The sequence below is a fragment of the Fukomys damarensis genome, unplaced genomic scaffold, assembly GCF_012274545.1.
Source record: "Fukomys damarensis isolate Sample0158 unplaced genomic scaffold, DMR_v1.0_HiC HiC_scaffold_38, whole genome shotgun sequence".
NCBI lineage: Eukaryota > Metazoa > Chordata > Mammalia > Rodentia > Bathyergidae > Fukomys > Fukomys damarensis.
The window spans coordinates 65,011,131-65,024,038 of record NW_022900950.1 but is presented as its reverse complement, the minus strand read 5'-3'; the positions used below and the strand labels follow the sequence as shown (position 1 = coordinate 65,024,038).

The 12,908-nt window shown below is 39.8% G+C and overlaps 1 protein-coding gene across 1 annotated transcript in view; it reads right to left on the bottom strand.

The window, feature by feature from the left end:
- The window catches only part of CUNH4orf51 (chromosome unknown C4orf51 homolog), a 44,865-nt gene extending 39,244 nt beyond the window's left edge, over positions 1 to 5,621 (bottom strand). The window contains exon 1 of the mRNA XM_010610937.1: positions 5,268 to 5,621. Within this exon, the coding sequence (XP_010609239.1) occupies positions 5,268 to 5,500 (233 nt within the window). The 5' untranslated portion in view covers positions 5,501 to 5,621. The remainder of the gene's footprint in view (positions 1 to 5,267) is intronic.
- Between the last annotated feature and the right edge of the window lie 7,287 nt (positions 5,622 to 12,908).

The window sequence follows — 12,908 nt, the reverse complement described above, 5'->3', positions numbered from 1 at the left end:
CTAATAATAGTATGTTATGCATCAATAGCAGCAACAGCTTTTCCAGGTTCTGCAGTCATCTGAACAAAATTATAGACATTCAGCACATTCCATTAAAAAAAAGAAAAACCAAAAAAAGAATAATATCCAGACAACAGCCAAGTTCTGTTGCTGCTATGGTACCTGGCACCATTTTTTCTATTAGCCTCTTAATCGTCATCTGGAAAGAGAACATTCTAGAGTAATATCATTAAATGTAGCTCTGATAAAGCATGGTCCCTACTATGTATCATAAAGCAGGTACTAGACGATGGCATAGGAGCAGAGTATTAATGAACAAATCCTCAGCAGCATGAGAACTTGCACAAAGAATCAATAACTCGGGTCTCACTGTATTAAAAAGTTTTTGCAGTGCAAGAGAAACCACCAACAGAGCTAAGAGATGACATGCAATGTGGGAAAAAATTTTACCAGCTACTCCTCAAAGGACTACTATCTAGAATATATAAAGAACTCAAACAAATCAGACCCCCCCCCAATACAAAGACCCAAATCAATAATGGGCATCTGAACTGAACAGACATTTCTCTGACAAACAAGTAAAAGTAGCAAATAAGTAGATGAAAAAACGTTCACCATCACTGGTCATTCGAGAGATGCAGATGAAGACAACACTGAAATCCCACCTTACCCCAGAAAGAATGGTTGCTAACAAGAAATCAACCAATAACAAATGCTGATGGGGCTGTGGGGAGAAAGGAACACTTCATTGTTCATGGGAGTGCAGACTGGTGCAACCACTAGGGAAATCAATATGGAGATACCTCAAAGAACTAGGATTAGAGGTCCCATTTAATCCCAGTATCTCTCTGTTGGGTATCTTTCCAAAAGAATTAAAAGAATCATACCACAGCGATATATATGCACCCATGTTTATAGTGGCACAGTTTGTAATAGCTAAAACTTGGAAGCAGCCCATTTGCCCATCAGCTGGAGACTGGATAAAGAAGATGTGGTTTTTCTGTAAAATGTAGCACTACTCAGCCATAAAGAATGAGAAACTAGATACGTAGGGGAAGAACAAAAAGGGAAAAGAAAAAAATGTGAGAGAATGAAAAGATGAAAATAAAGTGTTTGTAGATGGGGAGGGGAGGAGGGGGTGAAGGGAGGGCAGAGGTAAGGGGAAAAAAATGAGAATCAAGACTTGCCATGTAAAGGTACATGATCCCAACAATGAATGTAACTGTACTGTATCCCTAAATGTACCAATAAACTCAATAAAAAAATAAAAAATAAAAAATAAAAAAATGAGAATGAGAAACTAGAGACATTTATAGCTAAATAGATGCACACTGAGTCTATACTCTTAAGTAAAATAAATAGGACACACAAGTAAATACTGAATAGTTTCTCTGATGTGAAAAACTAAAAGTGTAAATAAGCTTCAAATGGTAAAAATGGTAGTGTGAACTAGGAAGAAATTGGCTAAAAGGGAAGTGGGATGGGGAGGGGAAAGGAAATAAGGGGAAAATGTGAAAAATGGAAAAAACAAAGTCTGGTAAATAGGGAAGGGTGAAGGGGGTGAAGGGAGGGCAGGGGTACGGGGAAAAAACAAGAACCAAGACATGTCATGTAAAGGTACAAGATTCCAATGAGAAATGTAACTGCATCGTTTTCTTTAAATGTACCAATAAACTTAATGGGGGTGGGGGAGAAATCAAAATTGGCCACCAGATATGCTTTGATTCAAAGTGTTGCTTCTGGGCCTGGGGATTGAGCTCAGTGTTTCCACCACCTGGCTTGAAAGCATAAGGACCCGAGTTCGAGCCCCAGTACCAAAAGAAAACAAAACAAAAAAAAAACCAAACAAGCAAAGTGTTGCTTCTAAGTCCCCTCAGCTAGTGGTCCACATTGACATAAGCTAAAAATGATGACTTTCTTCCAAACAGAAAGGAAATATATAAGTGTGCACTAACGTGCATAATTATCACTAGAGGCTCATCATTTTTGCAATGAGGATAATATATCCTTTTTATATATGCAAAACATGAGTCATACTGATGGATCCATTTTCAGTGTGTTACCACATGGGTCATTCTACCCTCCTCCTCTTTTACCTACCATTCCAGCAGCAAAAAACCTGCTTCCCACCATTTATCACCCATTTGGTGACTTGTTCAATTCCAGTACTGTATATGCATATAGTGGTTTCAGAATTAGTACCCAAACTATTATGGGAAACAACTTTTTCAACCTTAGTACAGACAGTTCTTTTACTCTTTTGGTTTTAAAAACTCAATTCATTTCCAAAGTTCCTTAGCCTTTAGTCTCACACTGCCTTCAGTGAAGTTGCTGCATACATTAATAAGATGTAAATTCATTTTCACAATCTTTATTCTAGTCTTGGTTCTTCCAGCTTCCTAAATATCTATTTTTTTCATACTGGGGATTGAACCCAGGGCCTTCACATTGATCTACATCCCCAGCACCTTTTTATTTTCAGACTGGGTCTTGCAAGGTGCCAACTTGCCCATGCAGGGCCCAAACTTACCATCTTCCTGTCTCAGCCTCTCAGAGTATTGGGATTGCAAGTGTGTGCCACCACACTCAGCTAATTTTTAATAATTTGCATATACTCTTTGTATAAAATTTGTGTTTCATTTTTGTGGTATATAGTGCTGTGGGTTTCAACAAATATTTAATGTCTTATATACACTACTACCATGTCATGTATAATAGGCTCACAGATGCAAAACATCACTATATTTCACCTGCTCAACTCTTCCCCATCATCTGGCAACCACTGATCTATTTACTATAGTAGTTTTACTTTTCTGAAAGTTATACATTCAAAATCATGCAATATGTGACTTTGTTCAGATTGGATTCTTTACCTTAGGAATATAGATCTAAGGCTCATTCATGTCTTTTGCAGATTGAAACATTTCTTTCTGTTATTGAATAATATTCCATTGTATGGATATATCAGAGCTTATTTGTCCATCTACTTATTACATAGATAGATAGATAGATAGATAGATAGATAGATAGATAGATAGATATAGATATATCTATATATGCATGGGGGAGAGTATTCTTACACCAATTACATATATATATATATACCCTTATCTTAACACTGGCAGATAATTGGGATGGACAATGATGTTCCATAGTAATATAAATTCTGCACCACCTTATTTCCATTCTCCTAGTGCACATCATGAACTTTACATATTTGATATTAAAATTGGTTTAGAACCAAATTATTAAGATTTCCACCAAGTTTCTTCTGTCTTGTAATAATATGGCTATTCACTGTCTGGAGTGGGTTAAAAGATGAGGAAAAATATTTTTGTAGACTAGCATTCTCCTGGCATAATACTGTAAATGATCAGTCACTGCATTTTTTTTTTTAATTTCAACAATCCTCTTTGGACCATTACACAATTCTCTTAACTTTATTATACAGCCACACCTATAGAATCCTCACACTACAGAGTAGTCTAAAGAAGTCTTTCTATAGCTCTACTAAATTTTCATCCATTTTTGCTCAGAATATAAGGAGATATTTGTACTAGGCTAAGATTAACCAAGAAAGATTATTAAAACCAAATGTAAATATAGAAAATAATCAGTATTTTTAAAATGAGCTTAATCTGCCCTTCATCTTTACAACACTTGCTTTTTTCTCAACCTTTAGTAGAACAGGTAGGGCTGGGGATTTAGCTCAGTGGTTCTGCCGCCTGCCTTGCAAGCACAAGGACCTGAGTTCAATCCCTGGTACCAAAAAAATAAAAAAAACAGGCAGTCGTATTCTGTAGTGGGCAATTGTGCAGACTATTTTTATGTCTGGGATTCCCCAAACAGATAGACATTACAAGCTCGTGTCCCTTTGTGGTTGGCAATGTCATAAAGTGCCTTGGTTTGAATAAGTCATTTAATGACCACACCCTGAATAGGAAGCAAATTCAAAGTCCTGTACATTTTCAGCAGATGTCATTTGTCTGCATTTTTTCGCGGCTATTAAATATCTTTTTTTCCTTCTCTGGTGAATGGTTCTGGTTGGAGACTCGCTCTCAAACACTGTTTTCAGATGACCCCAGTAGTGCTTGAAGATTGCCCTGTCTGGCCAGCAGTGTCTCAAGGATTGCAGAATTAGCAGAGGAACTCCCCCAAAACTAAGTGAAATGTCAACCAACTCAGGAGCTGTTAAAGCACATAAGGCAAGGGATTGAAAACTACTTCTGAAACATTTTAGTTTTCTAATCATTTTTGTTTGCTTGTTTTGTTTTGTTTTTAGTACCAGGGATCGAACTCAGGATCTTGCACTTGCCTGGCTGGCAGCAGAACCTCTGAGCTAAATCCCCAGCCCCTGAAACATTTAGCACTATGTTTTGGTGATTTGAAAAATCCTGGAAGGCAAAGTAATATTTATTAAGGAAGTATGTGGGTTACTCCTCACATCTGAAGGTTGAGACAGTAATCCAACAGATTTTCAAACAAGGTTCCCAGAATTTGAATATTTACTAATTAACATCCTAAGGGACAGATTTCACATTTTTCCAAACCCACACTTGTACTTTTCTGTCTCACAACCCCAGAGTTCTTGGCAGCTCCCTAACAGTGCTAGGGGCTATGTGGTTCTTTGCTGAGGTCCATACTCATTCCTTGGGGCAGGGTGCTTTTCCATTCTCCACCCTGGTGGAAATCTGCTTTGTTTAGAACTTTCCCCCACTGCGGATACTATAAAATCTCCTTCCCTTGAGCTGATGACTTATTTCTACAGTTGCAGGCACCACGTAAAATTCAAGTGAATGTTCTGACTGTGCTGTCACAGACCTGGCCTCCCCGTGCGCTCTCAAAATGCCTTTTCGATGCCTCCTAACTTCAGGTGGGGAGAACAGGACGATTTAGTCCACATTCTCCCTGCTCTGAGGGAACTTTTTAACTCCTGAAAGTGGCAACACTATACAAGAAACAAAGTGAAATTCTTAGGAGAATTTGCTGGGGAAACACAAAACGGCCACAGTTCAGCCAGACATTCCTGTTCCTGTGCCGTCAAGAGCAGGTGGTAGTTCTGTGTCGTTTCAGGAGTAGTAAATAGAGAATGGAATCATAATTTCAGCTGGTAACTGACATTTAGCTCTTCTTCCCACTGACATTTACACAGGAAAATGTACAGGGTTAACGTCTGTGGAGTCTGTCAAGCTCTATAACGCCTCCTTCTTTTAAAAGCACTGCTATTTATAGTGACATACCAGGTGCAAATGACAAAGGAATCTTACCGCTTACACCCAGGCTTGGGCTGCCCTGCTCTAAAAGTGAGGCGGCTGCAGGTGGACTCAACCAGTGGTTTTTCTCGGTAACTGCCTGCGTACGTTGTCACGGAGGAATCGGACCATCGCCTCTCATTCTGCCAAGATGCTCGGGCCCTGTGCTTGATCAGATCAAACTCTTGAGAAGTAAGAGGGCTAAAGGGCAGAATTATTTGCGGAGTCAAGAACAAGAATTGTGACATAGCGACGGATGGTACGCTCTGAAGTACAAATTTTCAAACCCTCTGCATAATGAAGAACTCATTTCCTTCTGTTAGCAGGAAGCCATCAACGGGGCTCGCTGAGCCTCCTAACTCTGACTGTTCAGAGTGCAGAAGCTTAACTGTCACAGGTATCGTTGCCAAGCAACAGGTCACAAAATTCCATAAATACTACCTTCCCCCTTCTGCACACACAAATTTTAAACAAGCAGATTTGTAAGTGAGATAACTTCTGGTCAGTGCTCTATAAAATGTACTGTTCTGTAGTTGTGGTGGGAAAGCACTTGGTAAAATTATTTGTCCACTACTGCGATCATAAAGAAATTAATGACTCTTAGTGATGGTGGTTTTAAGAAGTGGGAAAAAGAGATAAAAGGACAGCACCAGGTGTCCATTTCCTCTAAAGACCCAGTCTCCAAGTGTGTGGAAAAGAACACAGAGTGCTTGTGATGTCAACAATAACAGGTGACTCAATGGCTTCTCGGATGTCACAGAGCAGTGGTGCTCCTGCTGGTGGACACTGGGGCCACCCTGAGAGCTGTGAAAATAAGTAGAAGCCCAGGACCCCACACCGTAGGTTTTGATTTAATTGGCTGGAGGAGGACTCAGACATAGGTATTTGTTCAAAGCTTAGGCCTAAAGGATTCTAAAGAGCAGCCAGGGTTAAGGATTAAGGTCATGGAAATGCCACAGTGAGCCTTTTATAGATTGAGAAGTCATAGCCTTCAATGTGTTATTCGTGAGATCACACACACACACACACACACACACACAATAATTACTCTCGATCTGGCTGTGATTGCTCATTCTCACTTCTGCAGATTAACGAACATTTCACTGGCAAATCAAAATGAGATTGCGCTTTAGACGTTCATCCTTCCTCTTACCTCATATCTCTTATTTTGTTTTCACTGCTAAAGATGGAAACCAGGGCTTCCTGGATGCTGCTTGAATTTCCTACCCCTGAACTATACCCCCAGCCCTCTTAAGTCTTCTAAAGTGAGGCTGATATATTGCATGGGATATTTCTTCAGGAATTAAATTATTTGCAAATACTTCTTAGTATGCAATCCTCATTAATATTCCTTAAAATGTTGAGATTTGGAGCATAAGTACCTTTGCCCCAGGGAAAAGATTAGACAAACATCTAGAGATTCAACTGCTTCGTTTCATGGAGTTGAAGGGTCTTAGAGAAATTTAAATGAGATAAAAAGAAGATGGAGATAAGAAGGGAAGGAGAGGAAGCTGTGCATGGGCATACCTGTACTCCAAGCACTTTGGTAGGCTGAGGCAGGAGGATTTCAAGTTTAGCCCAGCCTGGGCATTTCAGCATCAGAGAGACTCTGTTTCAAAAATGAAATAATAAATAAGGGCCAAGGATGTAGCTCACTGCAAAGCTTCTGGGTTCATTCTACAGTACTGAAAAAAAAAAAGTGAAGGAGGAGAAAGAAAACTGGACTGCCCAACTCTTTTCAACCTACCTAATGCCAGTGAGCAGTTAGTTGCCTGTGTAGTCATACCTTCACCTATTCAAGCAAAAATGGCGATTTTACTTAAAACTCTGCTAGCAATAGTTACTATTTTGAGACAGGAAAATAAGTGAAACAAATTGTTAAAGGCTATTTGTAGAAAACACTTTTACATTTTCTTCTCAAATTATGTGACAGTCCATAAAGTATGGAATAAAATAAGGCCTTTTAAAGATGAATTACAGTATAAGTGGGCCTTATTATCACTCCTTTGTCCTCTATAATACTTTGATTACTTTTCTCTCCCCAAATCAAGTATGATATTATTTAAATAATTATAATCTCAAGAATCAAAAGTAGTGTCAATTTCAGCGAAAATGTTTCCTTTTGGTTCAGATATAATTGTGGATTAGTTCATCAGTCCACTAGATGTTGAGAAGATCTGTTAAAAATAAGTTGAAGGAGGGCTGGGGATTTAGCTCAGGGTTCCTCTGCTTGCCTCACAAGCACAAGGACCCGAGTTCGATCCCTGGTACGAAAAACAAAACAAAAATAGATGTGCTGGGGTTGTAGCTCAGTGGTGGAGGGCTTACCTAGCATGCGTGAGGCCTTGGATTGGATCCCCAACTCTGAAAATAGAGACAGTAATAGGTATCACATGTGTTTAATCTGTAAAAGTTCCAAAGAACCTCCCCTACAATTCCTTGTTCTCCCATTTTGAGCATATTCACTTCCCTTCTCCGGAACCCTCTTGTTCACCACTGATTTATATCCTGGCTTCTATGTTGGAGAGTTTGCACGAAGAACTTCCTTTTTGTAACTGGATTCTAGTGAACTGTGCTTTTCAGGCTCCAAGATATCAAATGTGATCAAAGATTAAGAGTCCTGTGACAACTCTGGATTGTGAGTGCGATTTAGTAAAAACAGAGACCGATTGACCTCATACTACACCAAACCAGCAGGGGGCGCGCAAACCACCCGATGAGAGGGAGCCCTTGGTTGGTGGCCATGACCAAGCTGCTCTAAAGGTAGTTGATGATTTTGATGAGCTGCTAATAGTGAAAAGGGCTTCGTGGTTAAGTTAGTTTAGAACAAATTGGAATAAACTTTATTTTTCCTGTTGGGTTTCCCAGAGCTTTCTTTCAAAGGGGTTTAGACTATGCAGCATAGCCCTAAGCTTGACCTCAAAACTCTTCCTGGTGGGACATCGCCGGAAACTGCAATTATAAGAAACAGCCGGCAGTTGGAGAGGTTAGCGGTCTCTACAGCTTAGACAGTGTCTGACCTGTGGTCTCTAAAATTTACTGTATCTCCAGCCTAAAGCACCAACAGCCTGACAACACGATCAAGCAGTATTTTAGTTTTCGTACCGGGGATCGAATTCGGGACCTTGAGCTTGCGAGGCAGGAGGCGGAACCACTGAGCAAATCCCCGACCCCAAGCAGTATTTTTTTTAAAAAATGACAGATAATATCAAGCAGTCAAGTACACAATATATACTTTATGTTTTGTGCACACCCACGTAGCTATGATCCATACTCAGCCTTCTAGAAGGCGCTTCCATGACCTCCCATCAAAATTACACGCGTGCGCACACAAACATCCTCTCCTCCACTACCACCACCACACAATACCCGTAACCACTGTTTTGGTTATTAGTTGCTAGGGCTTCTGCTTCCCAGCATAGATGTGAACTGTGAAGACAGAAAGTTCCATCATTGGAGGGTAAGACCAGGAAAGACTAAAGTCCCTTGGAAAAAGAGAGCTGGTCCATCTCAGCCAATGTGTCCCTCCTTCCTTTGTAAGATGCCAAATTCTGATAGTCAGATGAGTGTAGCCAACATCTGAATCCACATGCTAATTAATAATTTGTGAGTTTTTCAGTAACAATAACGATAATTCCTCCTTCTTGAGTTAGGAGTAATTTCTCTGTACTTACTGCCTGTGATCTGGAAAGTTTTCATAATTTATCAAAGGCTGCATGGTAGCTGGTCACAGGAAACACGGAATCACTGGGAGCAAGGGTAGATGGAAATAAATGAAGGGTAAAAGTACACAGGGGAGAAGGAAAGAGACCCAACTAATGAGAAGCCTAAAAGGATGTGTCTTTTTTTCTTGGCTTTCCTGAAGTTTATTTTTGGTTATGTTTACTCTTTGGAAATCAAAACTGACTATAAATAGTGATTCTACTTTTGGTTAATAAAAAGTGGGTGAATGTGTCTATGTTTAGGAGGCAAATCCTGGAAAGCTAGATATAAAATGTTAATACTTATGATAGATGAGTGAGAAGGTAAACATGATTTTTACATTCTTCTCTTCATCTTCTTTAGTTTTTTTAAATGAATACATGGAACATATAATCAGAGCCAAGATGTTATTTTACCAAAACTAGAACAAATTGAACAATCCGCATATCATCATCAATCAGTCAAATCTTGTCAAGAATGCATTTACTTTTTCAGAGTGTAGGCCTTAAGGAAAAAAGAAAACATTTACAGCAAGGAGATTGGAACCAGTTTGATCAAATATGATGCTTCTTGACTTTTTTATCTTTTTAGTTCTGGGTCCTGCAAACAGAGGCAAGAGAAAATGAGGTATATAGCTCTTTAGCTGTGTGTGTGTGTGTGTGTGTGTGTAATGGGGGCTAGAGAAATAGGATGGAGAATGGAAAAGATATGAGTGTCCACTGAGGAAAGGATCTAGGTGTATATGTAGACCTCAGGGTGAGTAAATGTGAACTTTCCTTTCCAAGGAAACACTGTCTTCTTATAAATACCCATAATGAAATACTACACAAATTGTGCGCCACATTCACAAACAAATGAAAATCTTATAATAAGCTGAAACTTTAAAAGGAGCCAGAATCACGGTCATGACATCATGAATTTCTCAGTGGACAACGTAGGAATGGTGAATTTCTTCACCTTATCCCAGGAGACATAGTGGCAGTAGATTCACAAGTGGATTTGGCCCATATTTCCAGTGCTCTTATTTGAGCCATAGGGGGTTGGAGGTAGTTATAAAACTTTTAAAAGTTTCCCCCCGAGTTAGGTTGACAGAAGGTTCATGATTATATTAGTCCTAGGATGACTACATTAAAAGACCATAAACCAGGTGCCTTAAAACGCCTTAGAGTTCTGGAAGCTAGAAGTCTGAAATCCATGTGTAGCCAGGGCCACACTCCCTCTGTCACTTTTAGGAGAATCCTTTCTCACCCCTTCCCACTGGCTAACAGCCTGGCACTCTGGCTTGCTGCATCCCCAATCTCTGTCTTTGCCATCACACTACACTTTCCTTGTATGCCTCTGTCACAGAGCCATTTTTGTGTAAGGATACTGGTCACACTGGCTTAGAACTTTCCCAAGCTCGTCTGACCTCATGTTGACTGATTGTACCTGCAGCAACCCTATTCCCAAGTAAGATCACATTCTGAGGTACTGGGGGTTAGGAATTTAACATATTTTTTAACAGTGGTTTCATGGTTCGGGTCTAAAATGCCCCACCACCGTTCTCATGTGTATGGAAGATGACTAGATCACGGAGGCACGATAGCCATCAGTGCATTCATCCATTGACGGGTTCAGTAGCTGAATGTACTGCTAGAGAATGGAGACTTGTTGGAGGTGGATCGCTGGGTGTGTGACCTGGACAAGTGTGTTCTTGTCTCTGGCTCCTCCCTTCTCTCCCTGCCTCCTGGCTACCATGGGATTAAGCACCTTTTTTCCACTATGCGCCTCTCCCATCTTATTCCTATCTTCGAGCAGGCTGATTATGAACTGCAAATGTGAGCCAAAAGAAAGCTCTCCTGCTTTAAGGTGTTGGGGTTGGAACCAATTCAATCAATCACAAGTCAGCAAAATGAGTAAGGCAGGTGGCATGATTCAAACTACAGCAAATGTGATGATGGACAGTGTGTTCTGAGAGTCACCGAATAAAACGGCCTCTGTATCTCTAATCCTAAGAGCCCCATGTAATGGAGCTAGAGGTAAGAAAGGTTTTGCAAACAGCAACACAACTGGTTAAAAAAAAAAGAGGTAGAGTAGGGCTGGGGATTTAGCTCAGTGGTTTGGTGGCCTGCCTTGCAAGCGCAAGGACCCGAGTTCAATACCTGGTACCAAAAAAAAAAAAAAAAAAAAAAAAAAAAAAAAAAAAAAAAAAAAAAAAAAATAGGTAGAGGTACCGTGATTTCTCATGTTTGATCTGGAATAAAGATGTAGTACTGTATATGTAGCAAATCTAACAAGCCATGCTATCTCTAGAATTAAATAGATTGATCACCCTACAAAGTAAGAGTAGAGATAATTTACAAGTTTATTTGCAAATCATATATTGGATAAGGGTCATTATCCTGAATATATACTTATACAGAGTTTTACAACTCCATACCAAGAAAACAACCCAATTTAAAAATGAGCAAAGGACTGGAATAAACATTTATCCAAAGAAGATATTCACATGGATAACATACCCATGCAGATATTCTCAACATCACCAATCATTGGGAAAATTAAAACCAAAACTGCAGTGAGATTCTTCCACCTTTTAGGATAGCTACCATCAAAACAGAAAACTAGTAGTGTGATGTGGAGAAATTGGAGCCCTGGTGTATGCACCGTTGGTGGGAATGTGAAGTGATGTGTCTCTCTGCAATGCAGTGCGGAAGTTCCTCAAAAAATTACACACCTGTAATCCCAGAACCCTGGGAGCCTAAGGTAGGAGTATTGCAAGTTTGAACCCAGCCTGTGCAGCATAATGATTTAGTGAGACAGACCCTGCCTCAATAAAAAATAAAAATTAGAAGGGATGGGGATATATCTCTGTATAAAGAGCCAGGGTTCAATGTCCTGTACCATAAAAACAGAAACTACCATATGACACAGAAATTCCACTTTTAGGTATATATGCAAAAAACTGAAGATAGAATCTCACAGAGGTATTTTGCACACCCAGTATTATTCACATGTAGCATTACTCAGCAAAAAGATGTAGAAGTAATTTAAATGCTCATCAACAGATGAATAAAGAAAATGTGATATACCTGTATGATATTATTCAGTCTTTAAAAAGTGTACAGATCACAAGAGTCATGGTAGAGGTAGAACCTCATGGCAGGGGCCATAGTGGGACAAACCTGCTCACCTCACAGTAGCCCAGAAGTGAAATGAGAGAGAAAAAAGGCAAAGTCAACATTCCCTTCAAGGCCACGCCCCAATGACCTAATTTCCTTTCAGGAAGCCCCACATCCTAAAGGTTCCACCACCTCCTAGGAGTGCCACAGGTGGCGGGCAGCACATCTGGACACCACTGCTGGTCACATCTCCAGCTATGTGCAGGAACCTAGGAAAATGAAGTCAACACACAGAGAAGAGAGAAGACAAGGTGAAACTTCACGTTTGTGTCCATGCAGCTTTCTGTACCCCTACCCTTTTCTCCTTATGATTTTATGAGCCAATAAATTCCTCTTTTTGCCCAAGCTAGTAGATTTCTATCATTTCTAGCCAAGACTCTAGCTAATACATAAACTGATATTATGGAACTTTGTTTGGGTTTGGGTTGTTTTGGGTTTTGATTTGTTTTGTTTTCAAGGCAGGGTCTCGCTATGTAGTTTAGGCTGAACTTTAACTCACTACATAGCCCAGGTTGGCCTTGAACTCATGGTGATCCTTCTGCCTAAGCCTCACGAGTGCTGGTGGGTTGGTTTTTAATGTCTAAAATTTTATCATCAAACAGAAGCAGAAAAATGAACTGGAAAAATACCCAAAAGAGCAAAATTTAGGATATTAGGTCATAGAAGACAACCCATAAAACACTGAGCTGGAGTTTTCCTTTGAATTATGAACAAACCCCCTATACACTCTTATCACAGAGGTATCCATAAATGACGATAATATCTGTCACTGAGCTAACAACAAGGATGAAAA